General features: G+C 43.0%; 3 protein-coding genes across 5 annotated transcripts; 2 read left to right on the top strand and 1 right to left on the bottom strand.

The window, feature by feature from the left end:
• Window positions 1–648: 648 nt before the first annotated feature.
• LOC136945641 (succinate dehydrogenase [ubiquinone] iron-sulfur subunit, mitochondrial-like) lies at window positions 649–4,892 on the top strand. The gene is made up of 8 exons (XM_067239591.1): window positions 649–792; window positions 1,601–1,734; window positions 1,856–1,941; window positions 2,125–2,261; window positions 2,602–2,718; window positions 2,839–2,940; window positions 3,492–3,614; window positions 4,258–4,892. Exons 1-8 carry the CDS (start codon window positions 727–729, stop codon window positions 4,336–4,338), a joined length of 846 nt encoding a protein of 281 aa, XP_067095692.1. The 5' UTR covers window positions 649–726; the 3' UTR covers window positions 4,339–4,892.
• A 399-nt stretch (window positions 4,893–5,291) lies between these two features.
• atp13a2 (ATPase cation transporting 13A2) lies at window positions 5,292–20,195 on the top strand. 3 transcript variants are annotated; one of them, XM_067239502.1, is made up of 29 exons: window positions 5,292–5,416; window positions 8,933–9,009; window positions 9,289–9,456; window positions 9,591–9,649; window positions 9,844–9,913; window positions 10,016–10,095; window positions 10,565–10,642; window positions 10,734–10,803; window positions 11,170–11,304; window positions 11,481–11,547; window positions 11,908–12,042; window positions 13,093–13,254; window positions 13,454–13,564; window positions 13,749–13,795; window positions 14,328–14,516; window positions 14,622–14,828; window positions 14,987–15,094; window positions 15,328–15,484; window positions 15,581–15,692; window positions 15,795–15,919; window positions 16,034–16,212; window positions 16,795–16,887; window positions 17,128–17,207; window positions 17,723–17,875; window positions 18,318–18,414; window positions 18,536–18,759; window positions 18,955–19,106; window positions 19,412–19,584; window positions 19,832–20,195. In XM_067239502.1, the coding sequence occupies exons 1-29, from the start codon at window positions 5,404–5,406 to the stop codon at window positions 19,997–19,999; spliced, it is 3,489 nt and encodes a 1,162-aa protein (XP_067095603.1). In that variant the 5' UTR covers window positions 5,292–5,403; the 3' UTR covers window positions 20,000–20,195. The 3 variants fall into 3 exon arrangements, with proteins under 3 accessions (XP_067095603.1, XP_067095605.1, XP_067095604.1); XM_067239503.1 differs by lacking the exon at window positions 5,292–5,416 and adding an exon at window positions 8,196–8,326; XM_067239504.1 differs by lacking the exon at window positions 19,832–20,195 and having other exon boundaries at window positions 19,349–19,472.
• A 152-nt stretch (window positions 20,196–20,347) lies between these two features.
• On the bottom strand, window positions 20,348–25,077 carry szrd1 (SUZ RNA binding domain containing 1). Its single transcript, XM_067240071.1, has 4 exons — window positions 24,920–25,077; window positions 23,515–23,564; window positions 23,099–23,368; window positions 20,348–22,693 (listed from the first exon to the last, which is right to left on the bottom strand). Exons 1-4 carry the CDS (start codon window positions 24,965–24,967, stop codon window positions 22,576–22,578), a joined length of 486 nt encoding a protein of 161 aa, XP_067096172.1. The 5' UTR covers window positions 24,968–25,077; the 3' UTR covers window positions 20,348–22,575.
• Between the last annotated feature and the right edge of the window lie 67 nt (window positions 25,078–25,144).

The raw sequence follows: 25,144 nt of genomic DNA, 5'->3' as shown, positions 1-25,144 counted from the left end.
ACGCCACTGTAGGCTACGCTTTTATTGTTAGTTATTATTGAATCTAATTCTGTATAAAAGTGTAATAACTATTAACACTGTACTATAATAATCTGTAACCTTCATAAGGTGCATCATGACATGACTGAAAACAAGGACAAGCACTTACTACTAATACTCTGGCTTCTTCAAAACCCGATGCCAAACAATCCACAAATTTCTACTGTAACAGCCCCTTTTTCTATACAATAGACTCACAACACATTACAAATCTCATAATTAGAGCATCCTGGTAGGCAATTCAATATACGCAAAACACCCATCAGTAAATTGGTCTCTCGTAATTTCGGAGTCTACCACAGTGTCTTTAAGAACGGACATATACTAGATAGATAATTGTCACCAAAATAGTCAACTAGTAGGATTAAACTGAATTTGTTGGGATTGGATATAGCCTATCATCAGGTCATATGCGGACAACTTTGTCATTAGTAGCCTATTGTCTGTGGTAATTTGAAATCTGTTTTACAAAGTCAAAGTTAAATCTTTTACACAATAACCGCCAACCCAGGCAATGAGCGTTGTACAAGAGGTCATTATATAATATCCTACTCCATAGGTTTGGTAACCCGTTGGTGAAGGCAGCGTGATTACTGACGTCAACATCACGTCAAGCAGGCGGGTAGGTAAAAAGACTGGAGTTTCTCGGTCTTGTAGTCAGTAAAATATTGACGTGGTATCAGAAAGATGTCGGTAGTCTGCATCTCTGTTGGAAGAAAAGCAGTTGCGTTTAAGAACGCAGGTGCAATGGTGGTAAGTAAATTAGAATTTATATAAAGTATTATTACTATAAAATTGTATAGCATGTATCACTTGCTTGATTCGTGCCTGTGTTTCCATTATGTGACATGATATTGGCTTCTTATAGCGTAGTATGTTCAATGAACTTTAAATTACTAAATTGTGTGGCATAAAATAGGATATTTAGACATTCGGTTATGCTAACAACTCAACTTCAGACCTCAACACAGCATGTTTGAGTTGTCCTTTGTCAGAATGTTGCACAACTATACGGCACTTTGGAAATGTACAACGTATCAAGTTGCTTTTTAATAAAATGTATGCTATGTAACTGTTCTCTAATATAAATACTGAATTGAAATCAATTAACTTGATGAAGAGTAAAATGTCATAACCTAAATGTGTCTACAATGTTAGTTAGGTAACTTCAAATTGTGCTGTGATGTAATTTCGAAGGGTAGTATCACCTACTTACAACTAGAGGGCGACTGAACCTTGTTATGAAAGGCAGAATCGTACTCGTGCAGGCGTAGGATTACAAAACTAAAGAGGAGCCCTACCCTCAGTGCCAACAAATTACATAAATAAACTGTAAATATGTAGTTGTTCAGCTAAGTGAGCAAAACATAATACAAAAATTACAAGTCCTTGTAATTGAATATATCCATAGACAGCAGAAAAAAAGACATTCAATAACAATTAAAGAACATTTCTGATTGTTTATGGTTATTTCTCAGTCAATATGAGAAAATCAATACACTGTAGGTTTACTCTAATACCTGTCCAATGTCATTGATTGATATTTATGTGTCTCTTCCAGATGGTGCGCTTGGCCCAGACAGCTGCTGCCTCTGTTCCTCAGCCCAGGATAAAGAAATTTCAGATCTACCGCTGGGATCCTGACACAACTGGTGATAAACCACGCATGCAGACCTATGAGATCGACCTCAACAAGTGAGTGATATCCACAGAGGGGAAGGGGCTAAAAAAAGCCAAGAGGTCAAAGGTTACCTGTTGGCAGAAGGTCCTGTCAGTCGAATCCAGTGTTTAAGTTCTGGTTGTTTTCTCTCTCTAGCTGTGGACCTATGGTGCTGGATGCCCTAATTAAAATCAAGAATGAGATGGACCCCACTCTCACTTTCAGGCGTTCCTGCCGAGAAGGTATTAATACAGAGAGATAGTCCCATGTAATATCCTCAGGCTTAATCATTTTTTATCATATCAAATAATCCGTCACATATTACTGTGATGTTATTGAAGCAATTGTGGCACAAAAATATGCAAATTAATCTGGCTATACGGTGGTATTACCAGTTTTAATTATGCTGCATATTTTATGTTTAGGTATCTGTGGCTCATGTGCCATGAACATCAATGGAGGCAACACACTGGCTTGCCTGAACAAAATAGACTCCAACACAAGCAAAGCAACCAAAATCTACCCCCTTCCACACATGTATGTCGTCAAAGATCTGGTGCCGGTAAGTGCCGATGTTGATATTAGATGAATAAAGTAAATCATTATATTCTATTATGTCAGGGAGTCAGGTGGCTGAGCGGTTAGGGAATTGGGCTAGTAATCCGAAGGTTGCTGGTTTGATTCCCGGCCGTGACAAATTACGTTGTGTCATTGGGCAAGGGACTTCCCCCTACTTGCCTCGGGAGGAATGTCCCTGTACTTACTGTAAGTCGCTCTGGATAAGAGCGTCTGCTAGATGACTAAATGTAAATGTGTTAAGAAACAAAATGTAAAATGATCTGTTATGTTCAGTCATATGATATAATACCTCCTGGACCTTGTGTGTGTGTGATTTACCTCAGGACATGAGTAACTTCTATGCGCAGTACAAATCCATCGAGCCCTACCTGAAGAAGAAGGACGAATCACAGGAGGGCAAGGAACAGTATCACCAAACAGTAGAAGACAGGCAAAAACTGGTCAGTTTAAATAACCCCCTCTTTGCGTCTGACAACAGGAACACACACAATGAAAGGCTCAATATGATACAAAGCTAAAAGGATCTCTACATGTCTGTTCTTCTATCCTTTATGAAACAGGACGGCCTGTATGAGTGTATTCTATGTGCCTGCTGCAGCACCAGCTGCCCCAGCTACTGGTGGAACGGTGACAAATACCTGGGACCTGCTGTACTCATGCAGGTGTGTATTTGTAAGGGGTTTGTAAAGGGGTCAGATGGCTGAGCGGTTAGGGAGTCGGGCTATTAATCAGAAGGTTGTTGGTTTTATTCCCGGCTGTGCCAAATGACGTTGTGTCCTTGGGCAAGGCACTTCACCCTACTTGCCTCAAGGGGAATGTCCCTGTACTTACTGTACATTTAGTCATTTAGCAGACGCTCTTATCCAGAGCGACTTACAGTAAGTACAGGGACATTCCCCCGAGGCAAGTAGGGTGAAGTGCCTTGCCCAAGGACACAACGTCAGTTGGCATGACCGGGAATCGAAATGGCAACCTTCGGATTACTAGCCCGATTCCCTCACCGCTCAGCCACCTGACTCCCCGCGTCTGCTAAATGACTACATGTATTTGTCCGTTAACCTTCACAATCATTCTCAAAACCTATTATTAAGTGTTATATAAATGGTTGACAATATAATAAATGAACGTACGTTTAATTTAAAAAAAACAGTTTGACTGGTGATTATGATGAGGGTTTTTTTTAAAGCGGCGTTTCCTAATCTGTTCGTAACAGGCGTATCGTTGGATGATCGACTCTCGTGATGAGTTCACGGAGGAGCGTCTGTCCAAGCTGCAGGACCCCTTCTCCCTCTACCGCTGTCACACCATTATGAACTGCACTAAGACCTGCCCTAAGGTACACACACACACACACACACACACACACAGACCTGCCCTAAGGTACACACACACACACACACACACACACACACACACACCCAGACCTGCCATAAGGTGCACACACACACACACACACACACACCCAGACCTGCCCTAAGGTACACACACACACACACACACACACACTATAAGACCTGCCCTAAGGTACACACACACACACACACACACACACACACACACAGACCTGCCCTAAGGTACACACACACACCCAGACCTGCCCTAAGGTACACACACACACACACTATAAGACCTGCCCTAAGGTACACACACACACACACACACACACACTATAAGACCTGCCCTAAGGTACACACACACACACACACACACACACACACACACACTATAAGACCTGCCCTAAGGTACACACACACACACTATAAGACCTGCCCTAAGGTACACACACACACACACACACACACACACACACACTATAAGACCTGCCCTAAGGTACACACACACACACTCAGATATGCCACTGTAAACATTTGAGCGATTTCTAAACCTGCAAACTGGGTAAATACAATATTGTCAGGTATCACTGGTTGCATCATTGTCAATCATTATTTAACCTGGCGTTTGATTCATTCTTTCTAAAGGGACTTAACCCAGGAAAGGCTATTGCAGAGATCAAGAAAATGATGGCGACCTACAAGGAGAAGAAGTCGGCTACCTTGTGAACGCGTTCAACATCCACCTCAAATTTTCTAACTTAACTCCTAAATTATATTTTAGGCCATACTGAAACTTCCATTGCACACTTGACTTTCAAGTCAAGTACATAACAAAATTATCAAAAATAAATGAGTTGTAGTGTCACAAACATCATGCCTGTCGTGGGAATGGGCCCAACCCAGCTGTACAGGAACATTTATGCATGTGGGAGTGGATGTGTACAGCACAGAAATCTAACAATGGTATGAAGGGAGTAGAAGAGAAGGAAAGGAAAGGGTCTGTCCTCATAAGAAATGACAGTGTTTGATGATGTTTGATTACTAAATTAAGTACCACATCCTTACGGTTACATGATGGTAAGCTCTTGGACCACAATTAAATGTTTGTTTGCTCAGTGGATGCCCTGTGTGGCATTGGTAATGCTGAAGGACTACTGACAAAATATTATTTAACTTGTAAATATTATTTAAGTGTATATCAATTAATTATGTGAAATAACAAATGCATCATTGTTTTTGTTTAATTTAAACAACTCAATGTCAATAAAAAAAATGACGTGAACTGTGTAACATTTTCTGTGTCTTGCCAAATGTATTGTAAAAAAGAGAACATATTCTTAAGAATGCTCTTATATTAAACCTTCAAACGCATCTGGATATTACACATTTTACTAACAAAGTTTTTAGATGAACAAAAAATGCCACAAAATTAGCTTTATTGACTCAATGTTTTTCAATTAAAGAACCAACAAACTGACCAACTTTGTATTCGAAATTCACTTAATGGGTCTTGAAGAGAATGTTATGATGAACTTACGCATAGATTCATATATGTCCACCTCAGTATCTGTCACTATAATACCACAGTCATCTGTATGGGAATCCCAGCAAAGAGGTCAAACGGAGCCATGTGATGCTTATGGCTTTCCGTAGAAATGCTGGCGCTAGTGTCACATCAAGATAAATCAGAGCGAGAGGTAGCGGGTAACTGTCATGGCCATGGCCAAGCTGTGTCTTTAGCAGTGAGACTGGCCACTTTTGGTCTGAAATATAAACCAGTCTTACTAAACTATGGACATAAATGGTGAGTTTGAGGAGTACGGTAATGGAAAAATACCCTTTCAAATATGACTAGCCATAATTTTGTCAATCGGTAGGCTATATTATTGTTGTTAGCGAACTGTTTTCTGTCTGATCTGAATCTTGCAAATACTGTCGGTGTGTGTAAAATTGCGGTGTGTATCTACATTTACAATATCACATGGAGCTAAATTATATATATTTTTTATGTTGATGGCTACAATTCATAAAATATCTGCTTGCTGGTTCAGCATTTCTTGCATGGTTGTCCTTGAATTCAATATTTTTTGAATCTAGTCTGAGCTATAGATGTCCTTTTGTCAAAGTACTGGTCCTCTAGTCCTAACTCTAGGTCTTCCAGATTTGGCAGAGTGCTGTTTGCATATCTGTCATCTTTAGCTGACAAAGGCAGCTGTTGTTTCATGTTTTTGTCATGCAATTTATCAAAACCAAAAGACCAATCTGACTTTTGAAAGCTCCTCTGCCAAGTTTTTCACGTCTAGCCTGCTAATTGTGGCTGGCAACGTAAGGGAAACGTAACTGTGTTAGCTGGGATGGCATTATTTCTCAGAACTGGCCATAGTGGGTCATGTGTGTGAGGAGGAGAAATAGCTCCCTGTTGGAAACATCAAAGAGGAAGAGAAATAGAGAGCAGAGAGCGAGATTGTGTCAGATGGAGTTGCATCGGATATTTTGCTGAGGTCAATATTTAAAGGACGGAATTTTCAGCTCAGATGACTGTCATGCACTTAGAGTTTCAGCGTTTCCATTTCCTTAAGTTACAAATCAATGGAAAGTTATCCAGACAAGAATGACACACAAAAAAAGAAATGTACTGGTAAACTGTTGTATAATACACACATTCACAAAATATACTTTTCAGATTTAGGCAGTCAGTGAATGCAGATCATCTTGTTATTGAACATGCCAAGGGCCATTGATGTAGATCCTAAATAGCTTTTGAAAATGTTGAGGCCATCTTCATCACTATGACATTAAACTGCCTGTATTTCCCTTCTGAATGATGTATTGATGGTATATTGGTGTGGCATTGGTAGGCTACTTTGTGTCTATGGAGTTGGAAGTTCCTGACTTACATTTACATTTAGTCATTTAGCAGACGCTCTTATCCAAAGCGACTTACAGTAAGTACAGGGACATTCCCCCCGAGGCAAGTAGGGTGAAGTCCCTTGCCCAAGGACACAACGTCATTTGGCACGGCCGGGAATCGAACCAACAACCTTCTGATTAATAGCCCGACTCCCTAACCGCTCACCCATCTAACTTCAACTCCATAGACAGTTGGAAGTTCCCTTTCATACCAAACAAAGACTAGGAAAATTATAGGCAAGTGCTTTCCCCCCCCCCCCCCCCCCAGACATGGGTTAAGATAGTCCAAGCCTAATAAAGTTTTCAATGGAGATCTTCGTTGAATGTTTCTCTTGTTTTTGGACTAGGCTTAATCCATGTTTGGGACACTGGGCCTAAAATGAACTGTTTTAGATTAAACCACGGGGTAATGACAACAGGAGTTGATCAGGATGCTCTAATCATCAGTGAAACATGTTTGTTTATAGTTTACATTTAGTCATTTAGCAGACGCTCTTATCCAGAGCGACTTACAGTAAGTACAGGGACATTCTCCCTGAGGCAAGTAGGGTGAAAAGCCTTGCCCAAGGACACAACATCATTTTCCACGTCCGGGAATCGAACCGGCAACCTTCTGATTAATAGCCCGACTCCCTAACTGCTCAGCCATCTGACCCCTTGTTCCAGTTGGAAAACAGATTAGTCCCATATTGCAGGGATTTCATACTTTAATGGTGTGGTGACCTTTTGCTGGAATGTTTAAAGGCAGTATGCATGGTGAATTTTCTCAATTCTTTGAATCCTTGGGATTTTCATAACCCCATGTTAAGCAGCTGATTAAGACTTGAGTGAGAATACAGTAGGCCAACAGTAGAACAGTAGATCAGCGATTCCCAACATGTGGAGAGGGACCTTGCCTATATGATTTGAGCAGTAACTTTGGCTAATGTAAGGCTGGGTGTCAAACCTGCCCCCACCTGTCATATGCTAAAGTCTGGAGTTACTGGACAGTCTCAACTTGATGGCCCTCACACCCCATTCAAGATTTGGTCTGATTGGTTGGTCTTGTGTATAAAGGGAATTGTAATGCATTGTTCTGTGGATTCTTCATCTCCTGAGACCTTCTACCTCAGTTCTCCCTTGTCCTACTCCTTGCTCACCTTTTGCTTTCTCTCTGATTTACAATGATCATGGTAGAGTAGGTAAGATTTAAAGCTTTCATATTGTAACATGTTTGCCTTGTAATTGATTTCATTCATTTGCAATGTTATTAAATGCGTATTTCATTTAACCGTACTTTGACCATTCTTGCTCTGATTTAACCCAGAGTCAAATACCTCGAATTATATTTGTATTGGCATTATTTGGTTCATGCTAATACACTATTCAGTTTCCCATCTTCCTTTAAACCATAGGGGAATTCGTTTTGGTTGTTTGGCCAATATTTAACCCCCTACACTAACAATTTTTAGCGACATTATAAAGTACTCCATTATCTGTCAGCTTGCTTGCTTGTCGTTAATGTAAACTCACATAAATAATTGTGTCTGATTTTTTTTAAATGTTAAGTGGATGCCAACGTCAAATATAGTTAGGCATATTTAAATTACATTGACTCGTTTGTGAGCCAACCGAAATATTTTAAATGAGCCACACATTTTAGCCCCACCTGCATAGGTCCACATTGGGATTCGGTCAGGTGGAGAGGTTTACAGGAAGGTAAACACAGGCGTACCCTTTTTAAGACAGGCGGCTATATACCACAAGCGAAGTGAACGTCGTTTAATCCCAGTTTCGGATATAAATCAATGAATTCGCATTGACGGTAAGAAAGTGGAACTAATGAGATATTATTGAACAATTTCTGTCTATCTCTAGAACAGCGTTTATGTTTGTCTGATGTGCATCACCCGGAAGTTTGATTGTTCTTCAGGGATTGATAGGCTACACCAGAGCCCGTCTACTACACGTTGCACTTCCCACATTTCTAAATTCTCTTGTTTTATGTGTTTGCGATAGGCCTACTAAAACGATGTACTAATTATTTAATGCTTTCCTTACGGGTAGGTCTACCGTAGATTTAGCTACCTACATATCAAACAATTTTAATATTAAAGATGCTGAACTACAACTGTTTAGAATAATTAACCTTAAAGGGGTCAGGAATAGATTTTTGTTGACAATTTAACTTTTAAATGCAAATGTGGCCTGCGTGAAAAGCACAGCTCTCTGTTTCTCCAGTTTGACTTTCAGACAAATAACAATACAATAAAAGTAGGCTAATAGTTTCAAATTACCTTCCTCAATCCACAAAGTTTACAACAGGCTATCTGCAACAGTCTGTATGCAGACCAGAGCAGTTGTATACATGCTCGATTGCACGTTCAGTTTTGGGCTTAGAAGTATTTCTAATCACTATGATGTTCAAAAGGTTTTGTGGAGGAGCCTCGGAGCGGGCTTCCCACTCCGTGTCCTAGAGACCCACACCACCGCCCCGAGTCACACATGGTGGGTATGAAGTAGAAACATCAACAATAAGTTTTGATTCCCTGATGAAAACTTTATTTTTTTAGGTTTATTTTTTGGCTCTGAAGGAATGGTTTATTTTGACCCAGCCATGATAAGGCATATAAATTATTTTCTAAAGAGAGTGCCTTGGAGTATTTTTTAATTCAGTAGGCTACTAAGCCTACTAAGTTATTGTAGCCAATGTACTGCATGGTAATAATACACTTTATAAAACTGTATTTCATGAAATCACAAACTGGTTATGGATCTCTTTCCCAGGATGTTCAGGGCTACAGGTGGGTGCGCTGGCGTGTCTGGCTGTGCCGCTTCGGGGCTGTGTTGTCGCTCGGCCTGCTGCTGCTTGTGTTTCGATGGCGCCCGCGCTTAAGTGTCCGCTTCCGTTGCCAGTCCTGCCCACTAGCAATGGCAGACATTCTTCTTTTAAAGGTAAGCAGATAGCCAAAGAAAGAGGAGTTGGGTATGATTCAATGTGTGTACATAAGCTTATGTAGCTTTTGCAGTTACTGTGTGAGGAGGCTAGGCAATCGTTCATTTTGTATTCTTGTGTTTCTTTTTCTCAGGACAGTTTTGGCCAACAATATGTGGTGAAAGTTCTCACAGAAGAGATGGAGGAGGGCAGGTTGGCAGTGTATCTTAATGTGTAGCATTGTAGCACTTTCACACACTTTTAACCCTACAATAAGAGTCAGAATTGCAAAGAATTGTAAAAAAACATCAACCAGGAACACCACACTTCTTTGTGGCTCTTGTTCTGTTTTCCTAGAACACACAATTGTATCGTGTTCTTCACTTTATTCATTTTTCGCGTTGCAGTATGGAGCAAGCCAGGAGAGAGATGGAGGAGAATGAATGGAGAGATAACGTGCAGTTACACAAAGAAGAGGTAAGAGAATGGGCCGTATCAGTTCAGGAAGGAGCAGGGATCTGCTCAGATCTAATATGAAGGTGTCCTTTGCTCTTTGGCTGTTTGCTTGCTGTCTTTTAGAAAGTGCTGCTGCGATACTACCTGTTTGAGGGTCTACGGTACATCTGGATGGCCAGGAAAGGAGCTTTTTGCCGGGTTAGGTGGGTTGATGATGGATGGACTTAAACTGGAAGTTGCCTGATGATACTTGTATGAATGTAATATGTGCTACAGACTACCCAAGGTTTATATGTATGTTCTGATGTTAACTATATAACCAAGCAAATCTAGTCATGCGCCCAGCAGGGCTCGCAACATACTTTTTTCCTCACTGTCCCAGTATCGTCTCAAAGTGCTAAATTGACTGTCACAAGGTATTCAAAATGTTTTGAAAAATACGTTTTTAAAGTTTCAAAAATATCTTTTAATATTTTATGGTCCATTGTCCCGCAGTCATCCCAAAATCTGTTCTGAGCTGTCCCAGACATATTTTTCATCGGGATTATGGGACGCTGTTAATTTCGAGCCCTGACGCCCAGTTAACCTCATGTGGCTTGCTGCCTCTTATTTATAATGACGGCATGGTTTGAAAGGATGCTGGGAAGTTTCTGAGGTTGTCCTCCTTTTCAGTGTCCTCAATGAGGACTGGTCGTGCGGTGACCTTCACCGTTACCAGGAGGGACTAAGTCGCCTGGAGCAGAGCTCTAGGTATGGTTGACCCACCCTACCCTACTCCTCCTCATTTTTCGTCTCCCCCTGTTATCATCGCTTGTTTAACCCCTACAGCCTCTTCTTACAGGCGGAAGGTCTATGGCTCCAACTTAATAGATGTACCTGTGAAGTCTTATCTGCAACTGCTGCTTGAGGAGGTGAGGGGAATTTGTCAGATGTACTATTAACATGTGGAAGAGGTGTAGTGGTGACGTGTTTCTTTTTTTATATAATCATGTTTTTGTCCCCTTTTATATTTATTTTGTAAATCTACATGCTTTTGTAAATCGACAGAAGTAGAGACACCTTCTTCACCCCCCTCACACCTACCCCTCACACATCCCACCCGAGAGTTTCCTTGGTGTCTGATTGCCCCCCAGATGATATAGATGGGCTCTGGTACCACCCCCCCCCCCCCCCCCCCCCCCCTTACAAGCCCTTCTAACCCTGGATCAATCACTTCCTGTGTGCTTGGGCAGGCTACATGCTTTTCTTTTATTGTCTCCCTCTCTTGATCTGTCCAGGTCCTCAACCCATTCTACATGTTCCAAGTGTTCAGTGTAACCCTATGGATGATAGACCATTACTACTACTATGCCATCTGCATACTAGTCATCTCGTTAGCGTCAATCAGTATCTCTCTCTACGAGATCCGCAGGGTAAGAGACAGTGAACCATGTATTTCCTACAACCACCTAATTCATTTGTTTGACTGCTGTGTGACTGCTTAAAAGGAAAAAAAAAAAGAAGTGTATTCTCCATTCCCTATTTTATGATAGACGTGACACAATCCGGTGCGTGATCGGTTTCAAGTCTGTTTTTGTTTCTCCCTCAGCAAAGCAGCACTCTCCGCAGTATGGCCCGCCTTATAAGCAACGTCACGGTGCGCAGAGGCCTCGGAGGTGAGTCACGCTCTTCTCACTCAACCTTTTGTTTACACTCTCCCTTCTCCACCCGTAGAGTCCACACAGTCAGTCAGGGCAGATGCACACACATTTACATTTAGTCATTACGCAGACGCTCTTATCCAGAGCGACTAAGTAAGTACAGGGATGTTCCCCCTGAGGCAAGTAGGGTGAAGTGCCTTGCCCAAGGACACAACATAATTTTCCACTGCCGGGAATTGAACCAGCAACCTTCCGATTACTAGCCCGATTCCCTAACCGCTCAGCCACCTGCTCTCCCACACGGGGGCGGATGTGGGATGTGGGTTTCCAGAGACACGAGACGGAGCCTGATGAGTGTAATTATTTTGCTTCCAGCGGAGGAGGAGAGCGTGAGTTCGCTGGAGCTGGTCCCAGGGGACTGTCTGGTGATCCCTCGGGAGGGACTGGTGCTGCCCTGTGATGCCGCCCTGCTGACAGGAGAGTGCCTGGTCAACGAGAGCATGCTTACAGGTGATGCAGACCAAGGCATGCAGAGTATGATTGGTCATGCAGAATATGATCATACGCAGTATGTTGGTCATGCAGAATATGATCATTCACAGTATGTTGGTCATGCAGGATATGATCATTCACAGTATGTTGGTCATGCAGGATATGATCATTCACAGTATGTTGGTCATGCAGAATATGATCATTCACAGTATGTTGGTCATGCAGAATATGATCATACGCAGTATGTTGGTCATGCAGAATATGATCATTCACAGTATGTTTGTCATGCAGGATATCTTCGGTCATGCACAGTAATCATTGGTTATAGTGGAGACAGTTTGACCTGACACAGTAGGATAAGGGGAAACATCTCGACTGACTCGTGTGTCCAATCACATCACAAGTTAACTGAGACCTGATGTCTACAATTTAAACACAAAATTCTGACATGATATTCCCAGCCCAGTCTTTACTCACAACTGTTCGTCCACTTCCCTCTGTGGAGGGGGTTGAACAGGCCTCCTCCCCCTCCCCCCTGTGTAATAATAATATGCGTTTATTTGAAAAGGGACAGTGTACATTAATAAACATGTAAAAATTTAAATGCACCAGAATTATCTAGATTAGCTCGTTTTCATCTGTTGTCCCTTGGCAGGGCAATTAAAATAAATAATAAAAACCAGACAGACATACAAGGTAAACAACAGTGTGACAAAACAGTGCAGTTAAGATAACCAATTGTAAAAGAAAATAATAAAAACAGACAGACATACAAGGTGTTAGACATAAAAATAAGTTACGGTGTGAATAAGAGTCAGTTGGCTGAGCGGTGAGGGAGTCGGGCTAATAATCCGAAGGTTGCCAGTTCGATTCCCGGTCATGCCAACTGACGTTGTGTCCTTGGGGAAGGCACTTCACCCTACTTGCCTTGGGGGAATGTCCCTGTACTTACTGTAAGTCGCTCTGGATAAGAGCGTCTGCTAAATGACTAAATGTAAATGTGAATAATGCAGTGGCCTAATTATGGTTGCAGGTTTGGTTATTTTTTATCCATTTCTATGTGTCCAGGTGAGGGCGTTCCTGTGATGAAGACTGCGCTGCCACCTGGAGGGGGGCAGTACAACCCAGAGGCCCAGCGGAGACACACCCTCTACTGCGGCACGCAGCTCATCCAGGCCAAGGGGGCGGGGTCAGGCGGGGGAGGGGTCATCGCTGTCGTTACAAACACAGGTAAGGTGTCTTATTTAGGTGGACTGTACCTAGATTACTCATACTGTATATGAGAAATGGTGTACAGACACAAGTTAACATTTGAGTTACGAAGGGAACGTTTTGGTAACAATTTTTTAAATAATTGTGGTTGACTGTTAAGTGTGAGTTTCTGCCTACTGTTTGTTCTCTGTTCATCTTGATTGTGTTTGTACTTTAGGGTTCTTCACAGCGAAGGGTGACCTAATAAGCTCCATCCTCTACCCCCAGCCAATCAACTTTCACTTCTACAAAGATGCCTCCAAGTTCTTGCTCATCCTGGGGATTGTGGGTAAGAACTGATATGGAAGGACAAGGGGAAGATGAGGGTTATTCGTTTAGGAATGTGATCTGAAGTCTGTCTTAGAAATAAGGCAATTTTTTTTATAAACTGCTGATGAGCATGGCCATCTTTGATGACTCACAAACTTGAATTCCATGGGTTTAAAGTAAACTTTACTATTTTTCTGTTTCAGCACTGATGGGCACAATATACAGCTCTGTGGTCCTTAGCAGAACCAATGTGAGTCTAATTTGCCAAAGTTATGTTTGATGAAATGGTCTGACAGCTTTTATTATTTGTATATGCTTGATAAAAAAAGTTGTTAGCCTTGAAAGCAGTGCATGGGGCTGGTCACAGATTACATTTGTGACTTGGTAACACCTCATACTCCCTGATATATATATATTCTATCACTCTGTACCGGCCTCTCTGCAAATGTAAAACCATGGGTGGCAGGGCTTTCTCATGCACCACTCCTAAACTGTGGAATTCACTACTTGTTTCCATCAGAAATGCACTTTTGTTTCGCTATTTTGATAATTTGCTTTAAACGGTAATTTTTTTATCAAGTTTTCAATTGTTCATTTAATTGTCTGCCCTTATTGTTATTGTATATTGTGTTTTATAACTGTAATTTTTGCTGTACTGTAGCGCTTTGAGTGCAAGAAAGGCGCATTTCCTTTTTTATATTATTATTATTATTATCTTAATTACACACCAAAACATTACTTAGTATAAATATTGAGCTAAACATAAAATGCATTTTGCGTAGGCTAAGTGGTGGGAGCGTCTGATCCGAGTCTTGGATATCGTGACCATAGTTGTTCCCCCCGCCCTGCCTGCCGCCATCACCACGGGAACCATCTATGCCCAGAGGCGGCTGAAGAAACAGGGGGTGTTCTGCATCAGCCCCCCACGCATCAACATTTGCGGGAAGGTCTCCCTCTTCTGCTTCGACAAGGTAAGCTGAAACGGATTGGCATGACTAATGTGGATGTAACAGTTAATTTTTTGCATTTTGTGTTTCAACGTTCTACCTCTCTCCACCGCTGTTCCACGTCTCCAGACTGGCACCCTGACGGAGGAGGGTCTGGACGTGTGGGGGGTGATGGAGGGCGGAGGGGCCGGGTTCTCTGACCTGGTTCCAGACCCCCAGCTCCTTCCCCCGGGGCCCTTACTGTCTGCCCTGGCCTGCTGCCACAGTGTGGTTCTGCTTGGGGGCCAGCCCCTGGGAGACCCTTTGGAGCTCAAGATGATTGAGTCGACTGGATGGGTGAGACAAGTTCGAGATGTTAAGCTGCACAGCTGTGGGGCAGCGTTAGTCATATAACCGAGTTGATACTGAACAACGGTGTTGCTTGTCGTCTGTGGCAAATATGTTTGCTTGTGGGCAGTGTTAGCCCACATAACTAAAGCCTGCCTCTGTTCCAGGAGTTGGAGGAGCCAGAAGGAGATGAGAAGATGTTGGAGGAGTTGGGAGGTCACATGGTGTTGGCGGTGATGAGACCGCCTTCCCAGCAACTCCAGGCTGAAGCCATGGTGAGAAACATCTTAAAGAGGCATTATCAATGATGACTTTTAGATACTCCCCCCCCCCCTTCAGACTGTAGGATGGCAAAAGGTGAACATTTTAAAAGGGGGCGGTGGTCATAGACATATACTGTATATATATGTCTATGGCGGTGGTGACTTTCTATACCCACAGTGCACATCCTTTAGATTCTCCTTGGGTCATCAACGACTTGTATCTCCTCTGTTCTTTCCTCCGTCAGCCCCTCCGCAAGACCACCGCTATTGTGCGGCGCTACCCGTTTTCATCCTCCCTCCAGAGGATGAGTGTGGTGACGGTGGCCCCAGGGGGACAAACTGGGCTGGCCTTCATCAAAGGAGCACCTGAGATGGTGGCCAGTCTGTGCCTGAGAGAAAGTGGTACGGGAGACTAGAGGAACCCTGTCTTGTTCTGAGTTTACCGACACGTAGCCTACCGCTTAATGTGTAACCCTTCCTGTTTCCTGTGTGTTTCAGTGCCCGCAGAGTTTTCAAACACGCTGCGTAAGTTTGCCAGCAATGGCTTCAGGGTGCTCGCCCTCGGATATAAAATCCTAGATCGGGAGACTAATCTGAAGACTATTGAACGGTGAGCAAAGCCAGGATGTGTTTATTGATTTCAGCTCTGCGTTTTGTTTCCGGGACTGTTGACTTTCAACCGTCATTAATGCTGTTATGTGGTTGTCCACAGAGAGGAGGTAGAGAGAGACATGCAGTTCCTGGGTTTACTGGTGATGAAAAACCTGGTGAAGCCCGAGAGTGCAGAGGTCATCAAAACTCTGAGACAAGCGAACCTTCGCACTGTCATGGTCACAGGTATGCAAGTGAGCTCTTGGCATCCAAAGGCACACACGGCTCACCTGTAGATATGAGTGCATATCTGAGTGTAGTCAAACAGCTTCAGGAGCGGTGCGTTCGTTGGCCCTGCAGGTGACAACATTCTGACAGCGGTGAACGTGGCGGGGAGCTGTGAGATGGTGGGCTCAGACGAGAGGGTCATCTTCGTCCACGCCACCCCCCACACCGCCGAGTCAAGACCCACTCTACGATTCCATCTTGGAGAGGGAGGGGCCACTTCTAGCCAGAACTCAGCAGAAGTCTTATCACAGGTTTGTCATCATGGTTTGTCAGACTAGAAATCATTGATTTTAATTCAGTGGTAATTAAGAGGAGTGTGTTGAGAGATTTAGGGGAGTTTTGACTTAGCTTAAGCTTTTTAGTTCGATGGGATTGACTGTATGGGAGGCACCGCCAGCCTCTGTGATGATCTCGGAGTCAGGTGACTGAGCGGTGAGGGAATCGGGCTAGTAATCCGAAGGTTGCCCGGTCAAGCCAACTGACGTTGTGTCCTTGGGCAAGGCACTTCAACCTACTTGCCTCGGGGGAATGTCCCTGTACTTACTGTAAGTCGCTCTGGATAAGAGCGTCTGCTAAATGACTAAATGTAAATGTAATATCTCCTCTCAGAACCTCAGTTATTTAGCTCTGATGACATGAAGCAATGGTGGGAACTTCCATTTTACAGTCATTTTCCATGAAGCTTCTGAGCTGGAACGTTGCCCCCTAGGAGACCTCATATTTTACTGGCTGCTTTCTTCGGCACAGGTTATAAGCAGGCATGGTCACCGGAAAGAGGAAGAATTATGGTCTGATTTGTACGTGTTTGTTTCTTTCAATCGTCTCTTACTCAGGGCTTGTACCAGAGTGGCATGAACTATCACATGGCCGTCAATGGCAAGTCTTTCTCTGCCCTGTGTGACCATTTCCCTGAATACTTGCCAAAGGTAAACAAATTATAATAATGCATCATCCATATCTTAAGTCTGAACTGTTGTTTTTTTTAGCTTTACACTGTATTCTTAATGTTGCACCAGACTACTACTTTCTATTTACTATTATATTACTATAATATTCATTTATTCACATTGTAATGGGTGATTACATCCAACACACGCATTGTGTTGCTGAAGAACAGACATAGACAGTGATTCATAAAGATGTTGTGTTATGTGTCATGACTGCAGGTGTTGATGAGGGGCACAATCTTTGCCCGGATGGCCCCTGAACAGAAAACACAGCTGGTGCAAGAGCTGCAGAAACTAAAGTAAGAGAACAAGAGAGTGATGTCTAGTGGTATGTAATCAGGAATGACTTGCGTACCACATCAACGTCAAACATCACATTCACACAGCACGTACTTTAGGCACTCAAAGTAGAGCACCATTGGTCTACAGTTATAGGTTACACCTACCTGCTTTATCTGGGAGTCAGGTGGCTTAGCGGTTAGGGAATCGGGCTATGAATCAGAAGGTTGCCGGTTCGATTCCCGGTAGCAAAATGACGTTGTGTCCTTGGGCAAGGCACTTCACCCTACTTGCCTCGGGGGGAATGTCCCTGTACTTACTGTAAGTCGCTCTGGATAAGAGCGTCTGCTTAATGACTAAATGTAAATCTCGGTACATGTCATCACAGTAAAAATGGGAACATAAGTCAACAAAAGACGAGAGAGTCAACGTTTTTCCTTATCGAAGGCAGCGATCGTACAGAGAAAAGGCATAGAAGAGTTCAAATCCCTCTCTTCTCCCCATCCTCCGCCCCTCCTCCATTTCCTGGTTGCAGCTACCGCGTGGGCATGTGCGGAGATGGAGCCAATGACTGCGGGGCTCTGAGGGCGGCGGACGTGGGCGTGTCTCTGTCTGAGGCGGAGGCATCCGTGGCCTCGCCCTTCACCTCCAAGTCTGACAACATCAGCTGTGTGCCACTGCTCATCAGGTAATGAATCGGCAGGTTGCTACACACTCATCTTCCTACAGTGTTTCCCCGTAGGTTTACAGCTTTGGGGGGGGGACATGTAGAGACATGGTCGCCCGACCATGTAGAGACAGAAATGACATGCCGTCGTGTAAATAAGATAAATAACATAAGGCCATTTAGTTTGTTTAATAAAAGAGCAAGCTATTGACCTGTTTTATAGGAAAGGTAACCGTAAATGACTTATTTTGTGATAAGTCATATTTGGCGCTATATTATTATTATTATTATTTTTATTTGTATTAAATAAAATAACATTTACTTGACCTTCCAGGGGGGGCGGGGGGTGCCGTTGGGGGGGAGGGGCGCCCCCATAATATAATGGTAGGGGAAACACTGTCCTAACATTGTGTGCTTATTTGGATAAACGTCCCATTAACGTCCCCCTTCCTGCTCCGGACAGGGAGGGCAGGTGCTCTCTGGTGACTTCCTTCAGTCTCTTCAAATACATGGCCTTGTACAGTCTGATTCAGTTCAGTTCTGTGCTTATCCTCTACACTGTGAGTAGCTGTGTTGTCCGTAATTCCTCGTTATTCAAATTGTCGACATGCACTGTTGGAATGCTGTGTGTGTGTGTGTGTGTGTGTGTGTGTGATTCCCTCCACCATTGTGTCCATTCAGGTGAAAACCAACCTGGGCGAGTTGCAGTTCCTTTTTGTCGACATGTTCCTGGTGACTCTGCTCGCGATCGTGATGGGTCAGGGCGGGCCCAGCTCTGAGCTGCATTCCCAGAGGCCCCCAGCTCGCCTGCTAGCAATGCCTGTCCTGGCGAGCCTGTTTCTGCACACCTGTCTGCTCATCCTGGGTCAGCTGGGGGCTCTGTTCATCACCACTTCCCAGGACTGGTACGATCTGAAGTGCCTACTTGTTTTAGCAGGAACATTCCTGTTAAGATTTCCTACTCTGGCACTTGAATTAGCGTTTGAACTTTTTGACTCATAATTCTTTTCCCAATGGCTCTCGTACAAAGATTGAGAGACAGCGCATCTGATTGATCCTGTTAATGTAACAATTGCATGCACTCTTTCTTATCTTTTTAGGTTTGTTCCTCTCAATTCAACAAAAGCAGGGGCAGATAATTTACCCAACATGGAGGATACAAGTGTGTTTGCCTTGTCAGGCTACCAGTACATCATCATGGCTGTGGTGGTGACCAAAGGCTACCCATACAAGAAACCTTTGTATTACAATGGTGAGAGTCTCTACAAACTTGTTTAAATGGTCTAAAATCTATTCATTGTTTCATTGTTCTAGTATCTGTCAGATATGAGTGTATAGTGACTTCAACAAGTAATGAGAGCTCGTCACGAGAAATTTCTTTGCATTAATTTGAGCGCTAAATCGTTTTTATAAACGTTACGTTGCCGCTTGTATTTAACTATGAATATTATTATATTTAACTTGAATGTATCCGTTTTGGACACATTTGTGCAGAGAATCTGGATAAAGGTACAACCTGCTGACAACTGATGCATTGTGGGGGTGTTTTTTTTTCAGTGGTCTTCTTCTTTCTAATCCTCATTTTGTTCGCCCTGATGAACTGGCTAGTCTTGTACCCCCCTCTGGCTATTCAAAATATACTTCAGCTGTATGATTTCCGGGACATAAATTTCAAACTTCTACTGGTTGCCGTGGCTGCACTTAACTTCTTCACCTGCTTCGTCCTGGAGGTATCTATGCCAAACAAATCACTCTGACCAATTGTATATTTAAGACATCGATTTGGGCTCTGAGGCCCAGGCATGGATTCATCCTTGTCCTAGACAAAAAAATGTTTTCAATGGAGATCTTCATTGAATTTCTCTTACTTTAGGACTAGGCTTAATCCATGTCTGGGAAACACAGCCTAGTAGATCCAATTATGTGAAATGCTTAATTTCAAATAAAATCAGTGTTCCACTGGCTTTTCTCTCGCAGGTGCTGATAGACACAGGGCTGGTCGGATGTCTGCGCATGGTCAGAAGGAACCGCGCGTCCAAAAAACTGTATAAACGTCTGGACGTTGTGCTTTCAGACTCTCCGTCCTGGCCCCCACTGAACCAATCTCTATCCTCACCCCAGTGCACAGTGATTGGCCTGAGCTAGCACCTTGCCTCTAATTGGACAATTGTCTTACCAGCCATAGTGCCACGGGTCTTTGAGCCACGCCCACAAGGCTTAATTGTGGACCAAACCAAAACTGAACTGTATGTATATTTATGGACAATGTGCAGTATTGTACCACTCGCTGTAACAGTGCAATCATGTGTTGAAATCTTATTAATAAAGCCTTTTTTTTTATATATATATATATATTGTTGAGATTTGGTGCAGTGCTGCCACAAATGAAAGGGCAAGTCAATATTCTGGAACAAATGTTTCTACAGAAACTTCTAATTGTGAGTACCAGAGTTGAATAGCTTCAACAGTTACCTATTCAGTAGAGGCAAAAAATGTGTTTTACAAATCATTTTATTAAATCAGTATTTACAGGCAGTTTTAGGTTCTCGCTCAGGGCACATCAAACCCTGTAGATCTTTTCCCTGCCTCCCAGCTGGCTGTGTTTTTCATTACTGAGAGGACTACAAGAAGTCTCTTTACAGTATTTGAGGGCTCCCCATGAAGTATTCATAGTTTTTTCACTCATAGAAAACAGGTCATCCATAGGCACGAAAAAGGAGGCACTACCTGAATTGAGCCAATTTAAAACAAGACTTTCAGTTTCTATTTCAAAGCATTTTGATACACTGTGCATGCCTTAACAGGTCAGTTATGGCTAACCCATGACCACATCGAGGCTTATTGTGACATCACACTGAGAAAAACTATGAATATTCAGGGTAAAATGTTATTGAACACTCCAAATGAAAAATAGATGCTTGATTAACATTACCCTAGGTCAGATTAAGAAACCTATTCTGGACCGTGTTAAACACATTGCTTTAGTATTTTGAGTGTCAAGTAATATCCCAGCTGAATGACCCAGAGACTTCAGACTAAACAAGACCCAAGGGAGTGGTGTTCCAACCTCTTCACAATAGTATACCATGGGTATAGTGGTGAGATTACAAGCAGAGAATCTAACCACCTGATAGACTTGGACTGGCATCCATTGCTTTCTTTCATACCAATCATCATGCATTCTTGGAACATCTGTGTACAAACTCAAGGGGCATGTGACCCCCCCCCCCACACACACGTTCACACATTGAACAGCATTACAGTATCTGTTTCAGATACTGACATGGGGATGTCTTCCCTTGCCCAATACCCTCCAGAGTCAGAGCATGTTTACGGGAAACATGGTTTGATTTAAAAAGGTACAAAATGCTATTACTTCCAGTGAAATACCAATTCCAAATCATTTGTAAATTAAATCTCTACTTTTCACAGGGAGGAATTTTGGTAAACCTTGACTTTTTACAAACACAAACTCACTCGATTGTAGTTTGTGCAGTAGTTGGCATGCGCCAATGGGCTCTACACACTTAATCAATCCCTACGACTTTACAATCATAGAACACCTCATTCGGTCTCTTCCACAAGCACCTGAGTTCCTACTTCAGTGAAGAACATTAAGAAATTAACACAGCTGACAGTGAATGATGGTTTACAAGCATCCGAAAAGGTACAGCAGTTAACTCATTCCCTATTTGGCCTAACCTGCCATTTCCTGCCAGTACAATCTGAAAAGATCACGTTCAAATCAACCAATATTTACAGCATGATTTAAAAGTTGAAGGGTTGTAGTTTATTTGGATTAAAATACTGCTCCGACATTACTACCTATATCATACAAAAAGGCAGAAAACTGCTTAAAATGGATTGAAATCCGCAATCTCGTGTCAATTCATAATTTTGTTCACTTTTTTTATTCTTTTTCTCTTTTAGATAGAACTCAGGACAGTCCAAGGAAGACGCCAGAAAAGCTAAATTAAAAAAAGAAAGACAAATCGTAAACAGAACTGATCAGAAAACTAAACTTCCAAAAAACACACACCACCCTCAATTTAAAAACAAATGGCAAAGTAGATAATATTTCCAATAATGTAAATCAAAAGAAAAAAACTAAGTGGGACAACATTTGACAAATAAAAAAAATTGACCAGGCTGTATAGCGAGGGGATTTAGTGATATTTCTGTATTATTGCTAGGACAAGACGATGCCATTTGCCATCCATCCATTCATCCCTTTGCTGAGGACCAATCACTACTCCTCTCTTCTGTTTCTCTTCCTTCTCTGCCACAGGTAGTCTTTTTGCGAAGGTATCCATGACAAAAACACCCGTCATTCCCTTGGGTTTTCCGCAGCAATGTGGTTGCCAGATGAGAAAAGAGAAGTAGAGAACTACCTGGGGTTAAGGTGTGGATATCGGTGGGGTTTCTTAAAGGGATCATCACAGTGAGCCGATTTCCAGAAAAATGTCCTTTATCACAGTGTCAGGGGTGGGCGGGGCGGAGAGAGAATGCGTTTTGTAAATGTACACAAAGTACCTCCATGCATTTGACGCCACCTCCCATCCCACCCACATTAAAAAGTGGGATTTGGGAGTAAGGGGATATGCATTTGTACTCACTGAAGGAAGTCCTTTTTCTTTATATAAATGCCCCTTTCCTAGGGGTCATTTGATATTCCTGTCCAGCCCTCTCGCTCTCCCATGGCTATATGGCCTCACGCCCTCTTATCTGTGCTGGCGGAAACCTTGTGTGCCATCAGGCCCTGCTGGTTGGCGGACTGCCTGATTGTTTGATCGTGACTCCTCTAAAGGATGAGCAGAGTTTGTGCGCCCTTGTCTGCAGCTGTGGTAGAAAAACAACACGTATGTGTGAACTGACATGCTTTCCATTCTCCAATCATTAAATTTTCCTTCACAGACAAATGGTTTTAACACACACAAACGTGCTTGTTCTCTGCATCGTAACAGCACTAACTGTGGATTACACGTCAAGATTTACAGCCCTAGCTCTGCTGACGACATTTACATTTACCATTTAGTCATTTAGCAGACGCTCTTATCCAGAGCGACTTACAGTAAGTACAGGGACATTCCCCCGAGGCAAGTAGGGTGAAGTGCCTTGCCCAAGGACACAACGTCAGTTGGCATGACCGGGAATCGAACTGGCGACCTTCGGATTACTAGTCCGACTCCCTAACCGCTCAGCCACCTGACTCCCAACGACATCTGGTGAAACAGACCGATTTACCTTTCTGTGTTAGGCTTCTCTTGAGGCGACTCTTCGGGAGAGGCACTCCCCAATATTCTCTTTCTGGCCTCTGCGTACTCTGCCTCACGCTGAGCCAAGGACTTCACCTGCGGCGTGGGCCTGTTCTGGGATGAGGGGGACCCTAACGACCCGTTACTGGAGGGCCTCTTCAGGATGCGGATCTGGGGCGGGGGGGCCGCGGGGAGGGAGTCGTCCTGGATCACAATGGCTGTCTTCAACGGCGAATGTGAAGTGTTGCTGCTGGACACCCTGTGATGCGGAGGGGGTCAGAGAGTGTTTGAGACAAATGGAACTTCGGACACAATGTTGTAAAAGTTTACTAAGGGGTTGTATATGTCTGTTGGTCGGTTAAGAGTTCTCTCTGATTAATAGTTTCAACTTTTTTCACTGCTTACCTTTCTTTCTGGCTGATCCTAAGCTTTTCTTCTAATCTTCTTTCCATTTCCTGCGTTTCATACAAAAAAGAATTATGAATGTCTGATCAGAACAAATGTAATCTGTTAGAGATGGGCTGGTGGTCAGGTGTAAAAGACTGGGAACTATGGTGAGTTGGATTCAATTTCAAGTTATTTATACATCAGGATGATAGTGCCAAGCCGTGGCAGAGCTCAACGTTGGGATGGGGGACACTTGCACCACTGAATAACTGGGGACATAAACAATAGATCATCTATCCAAATGTATGATGGCTTATCGACGTTAGCTAAAAGAATGATACAGAGAGATTATTCCCAAATCACATGTAGAACCCTTGGCCATCTGTAGAAAAACTCGATGTTGCTGAAAAATATTCGCTGTATTCATCTTTTTGGAGAGCTAATACAACCTTATTGGCAAGCTAAAGCGTACCATACTGCGTAGTTGAATGTCAACTCGTTCTCTTTAGTTCAAGTTGATCTGGACTACAGTACTGTTAAATTGCTCGTGTGTTGCTCGCTAGCTAACTTCATAGCTCTGTCTGACGCTTTCATACCAAGTTGGCTGGTTAGGTAGTTGGCTAGATACAGTAGATAAGCTAGCTCTACCTGCCTGTTGCCAGATCAGAGTCCCCCACGCCAGACAAACGAGCTATGCTACCGAACTGGCCATCGATTACAAGGTGTTTCACATACAGGATTAACTACTACTGCTCGATAGCAAAGCTAGCGCTAAAACTTGGATCTTAGCGTGAACCGAAAGCTAGCTAGTTAGCCTGCTGTACATTTGAGCAAACCGCCAATACAAGTGAATTTAGACGCTAATACGCACCTCTAGCTATGTCTAAAAATAACATCGTCTCACTTGCCTTCCATTTCTGGCCCCGCTCACCAACCTCGTTAGCTAGCTAGTCTATGTAAGCTACTGAAATGTGTCTGCTACATAAGTACAAGTTAGCTACCTAGTAGGCCCAGTCTACATCCTGAAATAGAACTAGTCTACAGCTAGTCCCACGAGACGATCAAGTAACGTTTTTTAGCTAGCAAGATATCTACTAGCTAGCCACTATTCACATCATGTGAACTGACATTTGTACGGTAAAACATCTCAGTGACTTGTTTCCAAGATACATGGTACTTGAGAGACTTTCCAATTTAACAATTCTGATTAAAAAAAGACCGATGGGACGAAAGTGAAATTTACATTGAAACGTTTCCTTTTCAGGAAATAGTCTGAACCGACCGCTAACTGGCTACAATGATTTCAACCATGGCATGAGACGACTAAATGTGGTGACGTTGGTCAAAGCTGTCCAAACGTTTGTTTTTTTTAAGTTTGGAAAACTAGACTATACTATTCCCCTGTACACAGCTTAATTCTTACCCCACTGTCTGCGGCTTCCTCCCAACTTTCGGCAACCTCATCATCCATGTTTCATTCTTTCAGACACGCTGCTAGTGAGTTTGCTCTCGTGGGCTCCGTGCAAATCCGCCCCTTGCTTCACTGACATCATTATGAGACGGCAATGTAAGTAGACGAGCGTTGGCTAGCTTATCCTTAACTATAAATAGCTCCAACTCTTTATTATCTTATTTATGTGGCTACTGG

This window comes from Osmerus mordax, chromosome 7 (assembly GCF_038355195.1).
Source record: "Osmerus mordax isolate fOsmMor3 chromosome 7, fOsmMor3.pri, whole genome shotgun sequence".
NCBI classification, from domain to species: domain Eukaryota; kingdom Metazoa; phylum Chordata; class Actinopteri; order Osmeriformes; family Osmeridae; genus Osmerus; species Osmerus mordax.
The sequence above is the reverse complement of the archived record's forward strand: the minus strand, read 5'-3'. Positions and strand labels throughout refer to the sequence as shown.